Source organism: Opisthorchis viverrini (genome assembly GCF_000715545.1).
Source record: "Opisthorchis viverrini unplaced genomic scaffold opera_v5_29, whole genome shotgun sequence".
NCBI lineage: Eukaryota > Metazoa > Platyhelminthes > Trematoda > Opisthorchiida > Opisthorchiidae > Opisthorchis > Opisthorchis viverrini.
Genome location: NW_008751685.1, coordinates 1,888,150 through 1,907,640, shown reverse-complemented (window position 1 = coordinate 1,907,640; position 19,491 = coordinate 1,888,150). Strand labels below are relative to the sequence as shown.

Here is a 19,491-nt window from a genome sequence, read left to right as displayed (position 1 = left end):
GTTCCCCCATCATCAGCATCCACACTGTCGGGCCAGTTTTATATCCTTCGGAGAAAATGCGATTTACATATCAGTTGAATGAAAGACTCACGACACGGGGTCCATGATTGTGTTTCCGACACAATCTACCGTTGGTTGACCGAATGATCAAGTAGGAATATTTGCTAGATCTCATTACACTGTCATCGATTAGGAAGTGGCTCGGAGGAAAAGTTTTCACAACTTTATCAGTACAGTCACGTAGAAAGTCAGTTTGTGACCATGCATTTTGGACAGTGGCGCGAAATTTTGCCTAAACGAGAACTGATCACGCTGATATTGGGCCACATGTAAACAAATAGTCAAGTTGTCAGGTTGGTTGTCACTAGACGGTTGCGAAAAGAAATCATTCTAACGATTAGTTTGAGTCCAGTCGAAATTTGCGCTTCTGTTTGTATTCGTTCTTCTTGCACAAAATCGTCTAACTAACAGGAGGAACTTTCAAATTGGCTTCAACATTGCCACCTAGAAGAGACAGGTTATCTTTCTGGGAGGGAGCACGCTTGACGAGGTCTAATGACCCAATCAGAAGTGCGCGGTCATTGGATATGCGAAACTCGGGTCCAGTGCGTTCCCACTTTTGGTGTGGACTCACTAGAATAATTATGCAAGGACAGTAGGACGACTGTTCAAACGAGTGACTTGAATATGAACAATACACATACCGCGAATCCCACTGCAGGTGCTGTTGGGCTATTTGACCAGTAAATATTTGTCGGTTACAGGATACCGTTAAACCACACGTTGAGCAAGCGTAATATAAACTAAGCTTTAGAACACAAGATCACCACAAATTAGGAAAATTGCTAGTTTGACAAGCTTGACGTACTTTGTTGGTTTGGTCGGTCAAATGTCGCTCTCATTTACGCCAGTATTTCTTTTATTTTTGGATAAACCAGATTATCATGGTTTATGGAGGAACACAAAAATAATGTTGGGTAAAATATGGCATTGGCCAAGCAAATACAACACAGTAAGATGCACGTTGAATACAAAAATAGAAGAGAGCTTTGGGATTTCTGTGGAGATTTCGTCCCGAATCTCCTCACACTACCAACAGTTTATAAGTAGCTCAGTGGAAGGATAAACTTCACCCGATGAGTGAAACTTTCATCTGAGAAGTCGGTGCTCGAGGAGCCAGTCAACACGTGTGACCGCGTGATGTGGATTCCGTGATTGAAGGATGAGCGGTGCTATATCTTGTCTAAGTGTGGGTTAATCACACTGCTGATCAGCCGCCCGTGGTCAAACAGTGAAGTGTTCAAACTACTAACCAGGAGGTCGCGGGTTCGAGACTCTTCGGGGTTTTGTGAGATGCGCACTGCTGATGATTCGGAATAATAATGAAACAGCTGTACAGTGCTTCTCGGCTTTTCAGCATAGATTGGCTTCACTTACAGGACGAAGTCTCCACAAAAATAGAAGAGGGCCTCTAATCAAGTCACCCAAACATAGAAAGTCGTTTGGTAGGCTGGAATAGTTCCACATTAATGAAGCCTGCGTTTCGCTGCACATCACAAATGTGCATATGGAATTTTCACATGTCAGTTGACGCAGAATAAATCAGTCTAAATCTTGTGATTTCAAATGGCCTTGACAAAAACTATTGTTGCAATTTCGGAATGATACTTTCCCGATCATAAAAGCCTGTTGCATGTTGCACTTAGAACCAGTCACCTGAACAAGAAAATGCCAGGCATTTTTGAGTCTTGTTCATCCTTCGAAGGGTTCAAAGCAGCTATGAATGACAGTATTTTTAAAGCCTGGCTCATCGCCAAGCCCGTTGACAGAAAGCAGATAAACTGGGACTGAATCTGTATTTGTGATGCACTAGTCATAAGGTTGCTGAAAATTCTTCGACAGCCTACGACTAGTTTAGCCCTCCTTAAGGCTCATCAGGTGGGACTGATTCTGTCAGCTCCATAAAGCGTTTAGTTTATGTTTATCAAGATATGTCTTTTACTGAGTGCCATCCTACCGTCCTTAGTTGATTACGCACGCCACGACGGACAAGCCTGCATTGACCAAGACGGCCGACTTATCGCTGTCTGGAAGCCCTTGGATGTAAAGCGGTTTGACAAGCATTCGAAACGGCATCTGGGAAACACGAGTGCTCCGTGGCAGTTTACCCCTTACTTCCCAACATCTAAGGATCAAACTAACCAGGACATATTTTGTTTCGTTTTTATCAACAGCCAGAAGTACATTCTGTGAGGACTGAGTAGCCTTGATAATGAGAATGGGTCATGTCACATGAATCTTTCTAAGTTTGAAAGTCTAGTGCCTGGAGTACTGTGGAATATGCAGGGGTTTTATGCATTTGCATGACTCAGAACAGTCCAGAATAGATGTACAGCCAGCTGAGTTGCCTTGGCTAAACAATGTTTAAGATTTACTTTATTTAGAATTATGAAGTGAAGAACACAACAAGAAGTACAGATTACTCCACAGCCCAACACTGGTGCTAACGTGAGTGACCTTTGTCATGCGCGCGTTGAAGGAAATATTTCGTATAGAAGAAATCGGCTTTTAGACACAATCCCGCGAAAGCACACAATCCGGGTCGTCAACCTGCTGAGTTGCAGTAGAACTATGTATGCAATGACCCCCACCGATGTCACAAACTTCAGAGGTTGCGTAAAGTTCGGATGGGGTAAAAAACATGTAGAAACTGATGAATATGTTATGAATATTACTCAGTACGAGCGTTCACATGGTAAAATAGGGATCACTAATATTGACCTTTAAGTTAATGAGCCTAGTAGCTTCTACAAACACAACGATAGAACAAGTTCTTACATATTGACGAACAAAATCTGATGACTGGAGTTTGAAGCATATTTTGAAATAAAAAACATAGGGACTAATAGTTAACGACCAATTCCATTTCAGTGGGAATCAGCTGAAAATTATTTCACTATTCTGAGTTAATGACAATGGTGGACATTTGATAATTCTCCGCTCATTGATCATATAAAATATTTCTAACATGCGTGATCGTCAAAGTTTAGGTTGTGATGGCGGGTTCCTGAGCGCTACTTTTGTATGCTCAAATTAAAATGTGATCAGTTCGTTAAAAAATTCGGATGTTTCGATGTTTGAACGACACTTTGCTGGCCTTCCCGACAACAATCCAGTTCTGCTTCCCTAAAAATGAAAGGCGGGTGAATCGATACTAGTGCCAAGTTCGAAAAAGCGCAGAGCTGATCATAATCACACTAACTAGTTGATTGGGGCAGAAGCTAAAGTGATAAATCCTTCATTCAAAGCCTAGTGAACACTCCTGAATTGTTAGGCCGCATCAGCGATTTTTCTCATTTGCAAGGTTGAACCACCTCAGTCATGAGCGCGGTGACCGACTCTCCGTGCAACGAAAGTCCGTCCATTCTTCTTAAGGAGGCGAAAACTAAAATCCCCATTCTTCTAGGACACGTGACTAATCATTCCGTACGCGTAAAAGTAACTTTTTATTTTCAAAAACTTTCTAGCAGTTGTCACTCATTTCACTGAATCGCATTTGGAATCAATTAACTCATATAATCTTGTGGTTCACTTGAAATGATAAATAGATTTTTGTCTTGGACTGGATGAATGGGGCCAAAAGTCTGTAATCCAGCTCCGTTTTTGATTTATCGGCCCCCCTCAGGGCATTTGTATGTAACTGAAACAAACCTAATAATGCTCTTGAGATTTGAGCAAAGAATACTTAGGTAAGTATCGACTCACACCGTTTGTTCACGAGAGAAAATGGGTTGTGAATTTTGGTCCTATGTTTTTGTTTGGATTCAATGCCGAAAAAAAGCATGCCTTTCTTTGTGACCAGGTTAAGAGACCAACACTGAAGGTGACGTCTTTTTGCTGTTGGTCTGTTCACCTAGCTAGGCAGTTGGATTGGAAACGTTTCATTACCAATCGAGGTGATATCTTCAGTGCACCTGATGTCAGTCCACTGACGATATAACCTCGACTGGTGATGAAACGTTTGAAATCAAACTACCTAGCTCTGTGAGCAAACAAACAAACAAGCAGCGCAGCCGAGCTACCTACATTCGACGACATTGCCAATGACGCCTTTTATACATTCCCTGCTGGTGAACGCATTCCGTTGCCACGGTTGCACGAGGATGCTTGTGGTCGCGTTCCTCAACCTTGCTCAATTCATCCTCAGGTAGAATATGCCTACTCATACAGAGTATATTCAACGAAAATTTTCAGGAAAAAAACATAAAAATAACGTTTTTGTGAAAATTTGTCCACAAAAAATTGAAACACTGAAATGACGACTTCCACCTAGAGTCGAGGTGCTTTCGGCAACTAATATGTATACCAGTATTCATCTGTAGAAGTTTCGAATTACATGCCTCAAATCGAAATTGGTTCTTTTAAAAAGCACGCTGGTGTTTTTGCAACATATGTTATTGTGTTTCTGGCTGAAGTCAATCGAAGGTGCAAATATAGATTGTCTCAGCTTGCGAGACGAAATCGCTATCACAAGACCAAAATCTCATCAGACTGTCAAAAATGTATGAGTAGCGCAGATAATGTCAAAAATGCATCCAGTGACTGAAAGCCCTACCTTAAAAATTAGTTGTGTGGAGAGCCAGCCAACATGGGTGACCATGTGATTTGGGTCCTGATTGAAGAGTATACAGCCGTTTACTTCATCTCTAAATGCAAGCAAAAACTCCAAGCAAGAGGCTTCTATTCAGACTGTTGTTTTCTGTAGACATGTCTCGGCGTTACTGCTAATGCATAGGCTTATAGTGATGTAACTTCTAGAGGCTGAATGTCGAATGTCCTGTAAACTATCCACAAAGTCTTGTTTAAGCAAGCGGCACCAGAAGATACTGTCTTGCTGTTGTAACGATATAGTTGTGCACTGAATAGACTACGAAAATAGCCAAAGTTTCCCAATATTGTGTCGTCCAACGTGTATTGAAATTTTCATACGAGATGGGAGTAGAACAACTTATGTGCTGGAAGAACATGTCTGTAGGGGTTGAAACGGGTCTGGTATCATCCTCCCCCAATAATATTGTAGTTCGTTTGACCTATAGATCCTCAGGTCTCATTTCAATTCAGTTCCGTCGGTTTCTTCAATCCACAAACTGTTTAGCTGAATGTCACACCCTTATCGATTGAGGATGAGGAGGATATAATGTTATATATAATATATATATATATAATATACATATAATGATATAATGTTGAAATCAACCATAACAGTGATCGATATGCCTGCAATTATGAGGTTTGGGTTTGATCCACCTAACATTTTGGCAGCATTTTGCACTTTTCAGATGTAAAGCGTATATCCAGCTACGGAGCGAAACCATGCCGGTTATTTCACTTGGTGTGAATTTCTAACTTTTGTGATCCAAGAAATGTGACCTCGTTGAGGTACGGAATGTGTGCGCTGGCGGAGAAAAGCCCGATCATCGGGACGCTAAGGATCATTTGGAAGGATTCAAGCGACATATTGCGATTTTGAAAACAAAGAGCGGAAAAGCCTATCGTTGCCTTCCACCAGGGAACCATGTGAACTAAGGATATAATCGGCCGTATAAACATATGCGCTGTATGGTTAAGACATACAGAGCCTTTGATACTCAGCGCATTAGTAACAGGTTTTAATGTCAGTATATACAATCGTGTTGTACATGGGAAATAATGGTGCAGTTTCAACACTTGACGCAACACCAATCGGCGCGAAACTCAACATGAATCTCGCTAGCCTCGTTCTCGGAAGCGGTAGCCAATAGGCTCATGTGCCGATGGCTTTCCTACGATGTTTGTGTGCCTTTTTGGTACGAGAATCAACGTCGGGCTGCTCAATTTAGTCTTGACAGTAAGTCACTGCTCACATGTATCGTGTCAACTTGATCGTAATAGGCAATTTAAGAGCGCGCCGCAACGTGAAAAGTGGTAGCAAAGTTTTTTTCCATTCCCCTTAATTATCCAGGAAAATGGCTTCAAAAAATGAGAGCAGCAATTATGGAGGTGGATTTTTTGCAAATTCAGAGTAACAAACGAAGCTCATCTATTGGTAAAATGAACTGATGTGATAGCGCATCTAGATCCCTAATTAGGCCAAGTGATTTGAAAATCCACAGATAATATAATGCCCCAGCCATCGAGTGTCATAGAAAGCCCTATGAAAAGTGGTTGATTCGCCTTTTCAAACACGTGTGTCCGTCGGGTGTGTCACATATTTACATAAGCGAAGGTGCGCAAGATCTGGGTTTGCGCGTGCGAGTCGTGATGGAAATGTAGCTCCGAGTTCACAATGAAAATCTAATTGTCATTGCAAGCAGGTCCAATCTGTAACGGTTGAGCGTTTTCCTCGCAATGTCGATGTTAGGCCTATTAATATGCGGGGAGATTCTCGGTAGGCAGAGCACGTGCTACTCAGAGACTGCTATGGTTTGGCATTTGTCAGGCCAACATATTCGACGTTAAATTTTCTGCAAGCCGATTGGTTCTCAGAAAGACCCCGATTTCACTGCTTCGATAGAATCTGAGCATTTAGATTTGCACGAATTTCACATAGATATCCGTGATGTTGCAAATTTCAAGTCGCTACCAAAACTCACCTTACGAATGTGCTGGCATCGGTGTGAAAGCAGACTTATTCCGGAAACGTGTTGCTTCCGAGACGCGGGACAAAATGTTGTCCCTTGCGTGAGCATTTGCAGGGCTGACGCTCACAGAACACTCGTTTCAACGGTCATCCACCTGGCCTATATGAAAAAAAAATCCGTCACAAATCTCCTGACTATAAGCTAGACGTTCATTCCATTTTTGACCACAGACTTGTGTCTACGGGTCGTCATCCCGGAATTGCATACTAAAACAATACGATATTGGGTAAACAATGATGTGTTCGAATTGCACCGTATGAAGCTTCAAACGTGTTTTCAAAAACGGAATGATTCGTCTTGACTTGTTGACCGGTTTGAGTCACACAGGTCAATGTTTCGCTGACTCTGTGTAAGAAGCGTAAACTATCTCGTCTCTTTCGCTGCACACCAGCAGTCCAAAAAGAAAAAAATAAACTTATGCAAGACGTTCCCCCAGTTTGGTAAGCACTAAATCAGAGTTTGCAGTCGTCCACTCTCCCTTATGCTCTCGCCGTGTACGCGTTTACATGGCGTTGTCATTAGTAGCGGGAAAATCTGCGCAACGGGAAGTGTTGCTGTTGATCAAAATTTACACAAATCAGAAGCCTTCTAAATGAAATTTTATTGTTTAAATTTTGCGGGTGTTTGAGATTTCTCGGACACACACTCAAACAGCTCTCCTGACATCAAGTAAGTATTCTGGTGAGCGCACCTCAAAGAGAGGCAGTATCGGACTCCAGTTCAATTTTCGCGGATTGAACTACACAGGTGCACGAAGTCTGCGGAAAAATTCTCCCATGCCAGCGGCCATTACACAAAACGAATAATAGGTCCGTTTACATGCCAGCCGAATGTGAGAATTCCAGTGAAGTCCGGTAGCCAGAATCAAACGAGTGATTAGAAAAGGTATGCCTTTCTTACACTGGTTTCACAGTATTCCGGCTCATGAAAGCCCCAATGCCTTCCTTGTTTCTTGTTCCTCCATATAAACCTAGTGCATTCCCGATGAGTTCACTTCAGTTGTTGAGTTAACTACGTGGGACGTTCAAGCTTACAAGCCTGTTGATGTTCTTTAGCTGCAGGGCATTTTTTCATATTACATATTTGTAAACTCCATTCGATTACTTTGCGATCGTCTTGCGTCATTAGGTTGCAAAAAAAACTCTAATTTCCTCATCATTATTTTATTGCTCCACTTTGATACCTATCTTTATTCTGCGTGTTCGGTAATTTTGTCCTATTGGGGTTAATTGTGAGGAACATTGCAGTCTGGCGAGAGTCGAATCCGATCCCTGACGCAATAGCACAATGTGTCCAGGCGATTTTATAAGAACAACTGCTGCTTATCTATTTGTGCACATGAAAAAGGGACCCAGTGATTGATATAAATGTCATGCAAATTTTGGTTCTTGACATAACTGATAAGGTTTCTTCTCTATTTGGTTCTGACACCAAAACGAAAGCAAGAGTTCACCTCTCAGGCTGGCCTACTTGATGACGTAAGCAAACCGAGCACTTGGATCCTAATACAGCTTTCCAAGCATAAGCTACACAAATCGCAGTGCATTGTATGAACTACGCCTACCTGGTGAGCCCCAACGAGGGCGAAACCGGCTGTGGGCTGACGACGAATTTTCAGCAACCTTATGAGTAGTGCATTGCGGATATACAGGGTGTCTCATAACAAACGCACAATTTAATTGGGTAAATAAAGTAGCCAACATGGGAAGAATAACAAAGTTTTTTATTATTAGTGGCCACATAAAGGAGGTTTTGTGTGCGAATGTTGACATTTTTTGTTTACGATAGATGTCAGTAAGCGCATTGAAATTGTGGAACTCCATAATTCCCCTGGTGAAAGCGCCACCGCTGCACGTCGTGGTTACAAAACCAAACATGGTTTCATCAAAGATCCTTTCACCGTGTTGACCATTACACGATTGATTGCAAAATTTGGGTCCACTGGGTCTGTATTGAATTTTCCTGGCAAAGGGAGAAAGTCTCTGAGTGATGAAAGAGCACCCATTGTACAGAATTCCGTCGAGCAACTTCAGTCTCAGAGCACCATGGCAACTTACTCAGGTGTCTCAGTTGACCGGCACTCCTCGCACCAGCGTGCATCGTATTATGAGACGCCACCTTCATCTCTACCCGTATCATTTCACTTTATCACAAAACACCACGGAAGAAAAGGAGCAACGTGTCACGTTCTCTAACTGGCTGCTGGACAATGAAGAAATCGTTCCCAACATTTTATGGAGCGATGATGCAAATTTTTCTGTGGATAGCATAATCAAAAGCACAATTGCGTGATATGGTCCTGTGAAGTTCCTCACGAGTACCTCACCCATAATCTCCATTCCCCTCATCTCCGTGTGTGGATGGGATTCTCCTTACAGTGTCTCCTGCGTCCCTTTTTCTTTGGTGCTACGGGTTTCCGGCGACAGTTGCCGCAGACGTGTGTTATCCCGCAACTGAAGCAGCACAAGAATTTATCGACCGTCTTCCAAGAGATGGCGCTCCACCCCACTGCTCAAACCCACTGAGAACCTCCGACAGCAATTTTCAGATGTGAGAGTTATTACTCGTGGATTTCCAAACTTTTGGCCCGCTAGGTCACCCGATCTCACACCTCTGGATCATTGGCTTTGGGGAACGATCAAGGCTTGCGTGTATCATGAAAATAAATTGGAGAATTTGGTAGAGTTAAAAGCAGGAGTTGAAGAGGAGTGTGCACGGGAGACGCTTGAAGAAGTTAAACATGCTGTGTCTCACACCTCATACGGCCTCACACTTGTTATAGAAAAAAGGGGCAATTTGTTTTTGTAATATCTGTTTATTTACAGTAAACCTCCATAATGCGTGTATGTCGGCATAAAAAATGATAAATTTTAAATTTAATTTTAAAGTTTTAACATGGGTATAATTTTTTGCGTTTGTTATGAAACATTCTGTACATGAATCGCGATATCTCGAATGTCGTAGCCACTGAAACATGCGGCGGCTTGGTGCAGCACACTCACTTGCCTGGAAACATCACAAACAAGATTCAGCTGGGTTCCGTGAGAGTCTTTCGAAAGACCAAATTAGTTTTCAACTGAGTTTATTTTACTAACTTCGTGCAATTTGGTTTCAAGTTTCAACATAAGGTTGACAGAAACTCGGGAACTGCGTCTACCTGATGAGCCCCAAAAACGGAGAAACCGGTCGTGTGCTGTCGACGGATTTTCAGCAAACTTATGAGTAGTACATTACATTTGTCTAGCGAAGTTTGGGTATGATTTTTTGTGGCCGAAAAATCGTCGCAAACGTTTTCGTATGCAGCGTTTGGAGTTATTTTCTACTTTGAGATCAAGATTTTCGGATAGACAATGCCTGACATTCTTAAAGTGGTTGCTCCTGTATCGGATATTTTCACCTGGATACATTAGACATTCGGGCGAAAAAAGAATGACTACTTCCTGTAGACGTGTTATTCAAACTGAGGGGATGACTGACCAATTGTTGGCATTCGGCAAAATTAGCTTGTTCTCATGATCTCAGCTAAAGCTGGTTGCCAAGTTTTACGTCTAGAGCATACTGACCTTGCGCACATTGGTGAAAACGTGACTTTTTTCCGGACGTCAGTGCTGTTCACAGGGCTGGGCTTTATGCACGTAATGACTGTCCTGACAGTTTCGAACGACCGATACCAGTCATGTACCAGTCATGTCATACCAGTCATGTCATGTAATTTTTTTGGAGGTAAAATGTTCTCTGACTTCACAAAATGCATAGTTAACCGCAAGGTTTTTCAGGACAGCCCTCTCAGTTGTATGCACCACTGCAGTGAATTTTCACGAAAACTGGTTTGGATATTTTGGCCCAGTTTTCACACATCTTGTTCAGCTAGAGGACGCTGATCCTGAAATTGGCTAAAGAAAAGTAAAGTAAGAAGGTGTGGGATAAAACAGAGTTCCAGGGGGGCTCACCAGTGACCACCGAGATCAATCCTCGTGACGCATCATGTCACCACTATATATATATATATATATATATATATGTTTGTATTTACATACATGCATTGTATCGTGGAAAATTCATGCCAAGTCGGCTGATTGCCACTGTGGGTGCTGCTATGTTGCCGTTTGTGACAAACTGTCACGAAGCTTTGTTCAGTTGAATTTTCATGCATTTTATTTACCAAATTTTATTCAGTTCGTTGCTTCGAACCGAAATATATATTTGTAGATAACCTATCGGCCATCCAGAGCCAGGAGTAAATAGTTTCATTGCGGTTGAATGTTTGAGTTTCGCTAATGCGGAACTCGTCTAGGCACCGCTGAATTATTCGGTCAGGTTTGATCACCTTAGACATCAAGGTGTGCAACATCACGCGGGTTATCGGGCGTTCTAGATACTGCATCCGTTCATTTTAATGATGCCAGAGATGGCGAAACGGACGATCGCTAGAATGTGTGGCGTGCACGCATGTCAGTTGTTTGAATATGCTAAACAACGAACGATTGTGTGTGTGTGTGTGGATATACCTGTCTCTTAAAAGTTGGCGCAAGATTAGAATCGGGAAACCCGAATCTGTTCACAACTTTAATGAACTTGGTCATATATAAGCTCAAAAACTGACCTTATGAGTTAGAACACTTACGATGCGATATTTGAATATATCCGCATTTGGCGTGTTCTTCCATGTGTGGGTCCTCACGGAGGCCGTCGATTTCACAGACTGCGGTAAGTGTTAGGGGCACTTGAGAGCCGGGATATTTTCAACTCCCATCATCTTTCAGCGCTCCAAGAATAACATAATCACACATCACCCTCGTTTGAACATTGGTCCCCCTGTTCTGGCGTAATTATTCTGATGAGTCCCCACGGAAGCGGGTGTGTGAGTGAGGGTTTCGGGCATACATTTCACATCGAGCGACAGTGAACTTGTGAACCAGTTCGGATGGAAGGATCCAGAGGTGTCCAACATACGCTGGTGCACTGATAGTACCCTGCTCCTCGCCTCGTATGCCAGATATCCTCAGTTCAATCCCCAGTACAGCCAAGGATATAAAGTGCCGATGAGCCCCAATGAAAGCAAAACTGAAGTCAAACAAAGGGGGTAAAATATTCTTGTCGAACATGAGTTTGTATCTTCTGAACCCACGTTGCGTAACTTCGGTGGCATTCCGATGAGGCGCACTCGTTAAGGAAGCATGCATTTGCCAGCTTGTTGATTGCACATATAGACTCTATCCATGTTTACGCACATATACAAAGATGAACTGAACATTATGCCTCCACTTACTTTGTTTTCGTGGATAACAGGTACGGGCGTTGGTACTGTGCAGGCGCTGGACATATTCCCGTGCAACAGTGAGCCTTGTATTATCCGGCGTTGGCGAACAGTCACGTTTAGCATAACGTTCACGACAGGTGAGAGATGAAATGAACTCAATTTACAATTTGTGAACCATTCCCTAATTGTATTTTTACGACAAAGCTATAGATGTCCGGACTTAGGGATGGCCGCAGCTGAAAAATGAACGAATTCGCTTGCTTAGTGCTCAGAATGACACCTTTAGCTCCCTAGAGAATGTATGGTATTTTGTATTGGGGTTGAAACATTGGCTGACTGGCGTTACCGAAAAATTAAGCATAACCCAGCAGAAGAGAGTTGTAATTCTCCTTTAAAAGCAAAAACTCTCCCAGTACAAAGCCAAACATTGGTTGTGTTCTACAGTATGCTCCTGGTGATAATTTATCAATTTCAAGCATTCCACGTTTTGTTTTTTGTCTTGCAAACTTGGCATGTAGTTCTCTTTCCATCATTGAACAGCTGCAAACATCGATGCCGGCGCAGTCTGGGTTGGAGGCGGGTACGATTCCAGGACCCTGATGATACCATTACCGCAAAGTTCTGTGTGTCAGAATTTGGCTCCACCCTGTCCCGTCCGAGAGGGAGTAAGCTACACGTACACTTACACAGGCGGGGTGCCAGGCCACATTACACCAGTAAGTCTTCTCAAAGGACGTATATAACTCCGTCGGTCGGCAAGTTCCATACTCGTCTTACCGGCCGCAGAACAGCCCGGTCCATATCGTGAGAATGTACAGGCTAAGTGATCCTAACAGGCTGGGTAGCCAGGATTTTGCTGAATGTCCTTTATTATGGTAATTTGCAATATACCTGTTCCGGGTTAGAACGCTACGTCATATTTTTTTGGTAATTTCCAATACACCTGTTCCGGGTTAGAACGCCACGTCATATTTTTTCAATCCCTTTTTAATATCACACTCTAAGCGCAAACGCTGTTTCAGTTTGCACACAAAAAATCGCCACGAGAGTTGTACACCTAACAGACTGTCCTAGGAATGCAAGACAATACTGTCTACGTGGAGGGAAGCTTGTGCGCTAAAAATGTACCCTAAGAACGGAACGACATGATTAGGAGGCAGACTGACTTCAAATGTATAAAGTTTGTCATGCGATTGCGGTGGTTTAGGTGATTATGTTTTTTTCTGTGAACAGTTCTTCTGATACACATTATAACCTGTCTTCACAGGGCCTTTGGATTATCCGGTGGAAATTGCTGGATACCAACCGGAGACCGTTTGTATGCGTTCAGTTCCAAGCAAAATTCATATGAAATAGAATGCCCAATAAACGTCCAGAAACGAGAATCTTCTGTCTACAAGTGGAGTCTGAAACTCATTCATGTATTTCAAACTTGCTCAATTTTGTACGGGGACGACTACAACGAATTACAAAAAGTAACTATTTCTTGGTTTTTTTCGAGCCCTATGGACAGTGTGTTTGGAGGAGAACGGACCGAAAATGATGGGGGTGGGGGGGGGGGGGAAGGTGGGAGAAATATTTTGCCCGAGAGCTTCAGGCGAAGAATGCCCAAGTTTGACTGTCGCCATCTTCAGTGGCAAATGAAAAGAGAGCTATTCACTGAAATACTAATAAGAATAAGTCATTCATTAAACAAGTAAACAATCGTCACTGAACAAACTGTGAACTGGTGGTTTTAAATTGATGTCAAGCCATGAAAATCATTTTCTACCGTGGGGTTGGATCCCAAGTTTCAGAGGACCTAAACTAGGCCCTGAGTATTTGGTTCGGTCTACCTGTCACATGAATTGCCCGGTACTCAGAGTCACTGTTTTCGTTTAGTGTGTGTGGGCCGAAAATACTTATAGTTTTAATCGTTATTTCTCGTTAGATCTGTTCCCTTGAAATCAACCCAATGACGCAATTTACTCTAGGCCAGTATTTCAGACAACATTTCGATCTTGCCCTGCACGCTTCAGTGGATGCTCAGAATTCATTGTCGATAATTTTTCTCAGTCTGGTCAGGGCTGGTTGACGTTTATTTACCCAAAATTGTCGTTTTCTATAGACCGCGTTATTGAGGGAAAAGCAAGCATACATGAATCCGCCAGCACTGAAGGGCCCCGTCTGTTGGCTGCGAGCATTATTGTTAACCAGTTTCTTTTAGTTATTGGATTTCTAAGCAGTTATGACAAAAACACAAGGCAAGGCAATAAATAAATCGGTTCCAGAAACTCTAACACCTGTAGAACATACTGGAAGGAGCTTAGGGTCACAGAAACCTTGCAAACTGGGTCCTGGGGAGGAGCGTCTCATGTCTACAGGTCAATCACCAGGACGCACTGGGCCTCCATTATTCCAGCTTTGTGCATTCAGTAAGTTTGCCGTAATGTGAAGATGAACATGTGAAGTCGACAGGTCTGAATGAACCCAGAAAACCATACTTCCAAGTGTCAATGTCTTTCCGTTAGGATAACAAAATTGAATCAATGATTCCATTTCGAATAGAATGTAACAAACGGCCAGAGGGCTAAAGTCAAACAGATGAAAGTCAACCATATTCCAGCGATACAAGGAAAGCGGAATAACAGACAGTGTTTTTGGGCAATCCAGTTTACCACAAGTTATGTCGCCGGTTTGGATTATTATTTCGATACTGGATAAACAGTACGACCACAGTAACCTGAAAGCCCCAGTCTGATGGCAATTACGGAAGGCGATATTACTAAAGCTGAGGCGACTTCTGCACTTGGACCTGTACTTAGTTCGTCGAATTCAAGCCAACTTCCAGAGGGCGGAATTGTAGTCAGGACGCCACTTTATTTGAAAGTGCGCCTTCTTGTGTTACACGCTAACGACGCCTAGACCTCGACATATACACTTTTCTGCACGCAAATTTGGTTTAGAATTGAAACTGTGGCTGAAATGTCAGCTTAGCAAATGGCATGAGGCAAAATCAAGCGTTTAGCGTTTAGATTTTTTACCAAGCGGTTTTCAGCAGAGATCCCCACTTGGTTGCCGCAATTCCTCAGATTTGTTTGTGTGTTTGAATATAGTTGGTCTTCTTTCAGATTATCTGTTTGTAAGATACTCCGTCGCACAGAACTAATAAATAAAATAGGGATTAAATCAGTCAGTGGACCTCCGTCGATTAACCCGTTTGCAGAAAGTGCTACTGTTCTCACGGTGCGCAAACGAATTCACTTTTCTTTTCACTAACTTGAGTAATCTGCTCGCGCTTCACGCATGCTGAGAAAAATCTTGTCAACAGGATCATTACACCGAGAGACACAAATGTGAGTTATTATGCTACCGGAAGCACTTCGGTCTGAGAATTCCGAATGTACGTCCGATTGATGTTGGTGTGCGGGGAAAACGGCAGTGTCCGTCTTCGCTTCCAGGTCGGGCGTGGCTGGGAAATGTGCTTGCAGAGAAAAACGATGAGCCGCAACGTGAACTGTAAATGCGCAAAAGAGAAATGCATGCGGCAGGCCTAGAGCTTACGCTCTGTCGAGCAAGGAGTACTGATACTTTTCTAGGGTTTGATTTGACAAAATAAACTGTGATAGTGTAGGTCCTACAGACATTTCCCCCTGAGTAATCGTTGTTGCTCGTATTATCATCAACATGCACCCAATCAGAAGTGCATGTAAAAACTCGCCCGGTTGTCGAACACAGTTCGAGAAAGCTAACGCAACGGCCGCTTAAATAATTGGGTTAAAATTCTCGGTTCGATGGAAATTAAACAGACGTGCATCTTTATGTCTTGAAGGTAAGCAGAGGGATTCGGTTTTACATCGACAGGCCATTAGCGGATACAAAGATTAATGCTGTACGCTTGTATTTATGTTGCCTTGGTGTCATTGGGCATTCTTTTCAATGGAACGCGAAGGCAGAAGCTGAACACGGCAGAGAGACTCATTGGAGATCACTTCATAAAGCACATGACAAACGCTTGCATATCTTTCCATTATGTTCTTCGTTCAAAATCAATCACGAAGTAGTCTATGGCCGTTAGCCGTTAGAACCTCCCGCTTTCAGTGTACAACACATGTTCCACCTATTTAATGAATGCGGAATGTCGAAGATCCGATGGACTTGGGTCGCGTTCTCGGGTTTTCAGGAAACCCATGCCTAAATCACTGTGGTTGATCAGATGGTCGCCTAAAACACCGCATCCTTACTGTCGAGCGTGATGTCTGTAGCGCACGCATGCAACACGTCCACGTTCGGAGTTAGAGAGTACGGCGTAATGGGTGGCTGAGACATGCTTGATATTTCTCGACGTATGAGGGTAAATCGCTTCTGGAAATTTCAAGTTTCGGCTTTTCGTTCCGTAGGAAGCCAATGTGGTCACTTTGATTTCCAGGACCAACTAGTGATTATATTGTGAAACATTTACATAAATCGAAACATTCAAGAAACATCCACCTGCTTGGACAGGTTGAATTTGGATGTCAGGCAATAATTCATCTTGAAAAACCCGACCTTGACGACAAGTTGCTTTGAATTTTGATGAATAAATATCCCAAGACGTCTCAAGAAGCAATCTTTTCCATCTGTCATCCAAGGGAATACACTTGGTCGCCCTATTCATTTGCTGTGTATTTTGAGGCCTATCGGGCACCCCGTATGCTGTTGAATTTAAAGATTGCGGTAGGTTCCTATGGCATATGCATATTAGGTTTCCTCTGGTTTGATCACGGCTTGACTCCCTCTTCAATAGCCATAGGACCCTCACAACTTCTACGCTAGTCATGTTGATCAAATATTTATATTTTCTGAAGTTATGCATGCAAGTCAAGATTGTTGCCTGAAATGCACGATTTTGGATTACTTACATGGACCCATCCAATGTATACATCGAGTCCGATTTCATTTGCCGACGGATTTATACCGTAAACGGGTAGAAACGACCTGATCGATTGATTTATCAGAATAAAGCCAAAGGAGTTCGGAGTCCGTCGGGCAGTTCGATTCTCCTTGTGAATGCTGGACCTAGACAGTCCTCATCAATGCTGTTCCTCGAGGCTTGGATTTATGCATAGTTAAACCGCAAGGTTTCTAAGGACGCCCCACCCCCAGTTGTATGCAAAGCTGCAGTTAATCTTCATGAAATCTGGTTAGGTATTTTGGCCCAGTTTTCACGCAACCCGTGGTAGGTGAATAATGTTGAAATCGGTTAAGGAATATACATACATGCATTGTATCACGGACAATTCGTGCTGAATTGACTGATTGCCATTTCGGGAACTGGTTTGTGCCAATTTGTGCCAGACTGGCACGAGGTGCTCCATGTATTTTATTTGCCAAATTATATCCATTTCATTGGTTAGATTAGGAAAATCTACTTTTGTAGATAACCCAGAGCCAAACTTTGCCTGCACCCCAGGGGAAGCATGGCCGTTGAACGTCTGAGTTTTTCCTAATGCGGAGCTGTTTGTTCGAACTCGTCTAGGCGAGGCTGCCTCATTCGATCAGGTTTGATCACCTTAGACATCAAGGTGTGGAACATCACGCGGGTTATCGGGCGTTCTAGATACTGCATCCATTAGCTTTTACGATGCGAGAGAAGGCGAAATGGGCTATCGCTAGAATATGTGGTGTGAACGCACGCAGCTGTTTGAATTTGAATAAACAACGAACGTTTGTGTGTGGTTCTGCCTGTCTCCCTAAAAACGTGACTTAAGTTTAGGGTCATATAAAAGCTCAGTGGATTTGAGAAACTGACCTTGTGAGTTAGAACACTTACGATGCGATATTTAAATATATTCGCGTTGGGCGTGTTCTTCCATGTATGGGGCCTCACGGAGGCCGTCGATTTCACAGACTGCGGTAAGTGTGAGGGGCACTCGACAGCCGGGATACATTCGATTCCCGCAATCTTGTGGCGTTCGAGGAATCACGTAATTCATATAGCATTGTTTCTGGCCTTCACATCACCCTCGTTTGAACAGTCGAACTCTTGTTCTGGCGTAATTAGTCGGGTGAGTTGACCCGTAACTGTGTGTGTGAGCGGGTTTTCGGGCATACATACACTGAGCGGCAGTGAACTTGTTAACCAGTTCAGATGTAAAGATTCAGAGGTGTCCAACATACGGTGGTGCACTGATGGTACCATACCCGTCTTGCATGTCAGACGTCCTGAGTTCAATCCCGAGTACGGCGAAAGATGTGAACAGCCGATTAGCCGTAATGAAAACAAAGCTGAAGTCAAATGTAGGACACAGAATATTCTTGCTGAACATGAGTTTGCGCTATTTGTACCCACGTTGCGTAACGTTCGGTGTTGTTCTGGTGAGGGGCACAGTTTTGTGGAGCATGCATTGCTAACTTGTCGACTGCGGACGTACGCCTATCCGTATATAAAAATGAACCATATATACATATATCTATATATATACATATGTATATCAAGTCAAAATAGACATTATGCTCCCCTTTACGACTTTTGCTGGATAACAGGTACGGGCATTGGTAATGTGCAGGCGCTGGACATATCCCCGTGCGACACTGAGCCTTGCATTATCCGGCGTTGGCGAACAACCACGTTTGGCATCACGTTCACGACAGGTGAGCAATAAAATGAACTCGCTTCAAAATGTACTAACCATTTCCTAATTGCTTTTCCATGGCTGAATTCATGTCCCAGAGCCTCGGAGGGCCGCAACTGATGAACAAATTGCTCTTGCTCATTGACCGGAAGGCAACCTCTACAAACATACAGAACGAATTGGAATTTTGTATCGGGGTCGCAACATTGGTTAGCTCACCCGATCTGATGTGGAATGGGTGTGAAATATCAAGCATAAATAAGTGTAAGAGATGTGAAGTTGCAACTGTACCTAGAAACAGTAAAACCATCTTTCATAGTAAAAACGCAAACATCAGTATTCTTTCCGTGATAATTTATCGAATCGAAGCATTCTACTTTCTGTTCTCCAGTTTTTAGAACTTGACAAGCACTAGGATGTACTTATTCTCTCCTTCCTCGAACAGCTGCAAACATCAACGCGGGCGCAGTCAGCGTTGGAGGCGGATACAATTCGAAGGCCATGACGATTTCCTTACCGCGGAGTTGTGTGTGTCGGAATTTGACTCCACCTTGCCCCGTTCAAGCGGGAGTAAGCTACACATACAGTTACACAGGCATTGTGCACGGCTTTGTAACCCCTGTAAGTCTAAAGGAATTTACGAAGAGTATGAACACGAAGTATATTGCGTTTATCGGTCAATAAGCTCGATGCCGGTTCTAGCGGCTGTACAACAGCAATGTCTGCGACCTGGGAATGTCCGACAGTTTAGGTAGCTAAGATTTCACTAACAATCCCCAAGTATCCCTAAACCAGCTTTTCTGCGTTAGAATGCTTCGTTTTAATTTTTGATCCGCATTTAGTATCAAAATTGCAGCCCTCTTCCATATCCTTGGGTTGTGCAAACGGTGATCTGGTGTGCACACACAAATCGCCATGTGAGTGTTGTACACCCAACACACGGTTCCAGGAAGGTAAG

The 19,491-nt window shown here is 43.1% G+C and overlaps 1 protein-coding gene across 1 annotated transcript; it reads left to right on the top strand.

Moving 5' to 3' along the window:
* Positions 1-11,899: 11,899 nt before the first annotated feature.
* Positions 11,900-19,154, top strand: T265_13002 (hypothetical protein; the record flags this gene model as incomplete). The annotated part of the gene is made up of 4 exons (XM_009166676.1): positions 11,900-12,077; positions 12,459-12,656; positions 18,445-18,552; positions 18,979-19,154. Coding segments are annotated over 4 exons (660 nt in total), but the record flags the coding sequence as incomplete, so codon positions are not given.
* Positions 19,155-19,491: the final 337 nt, after the last annotated feature.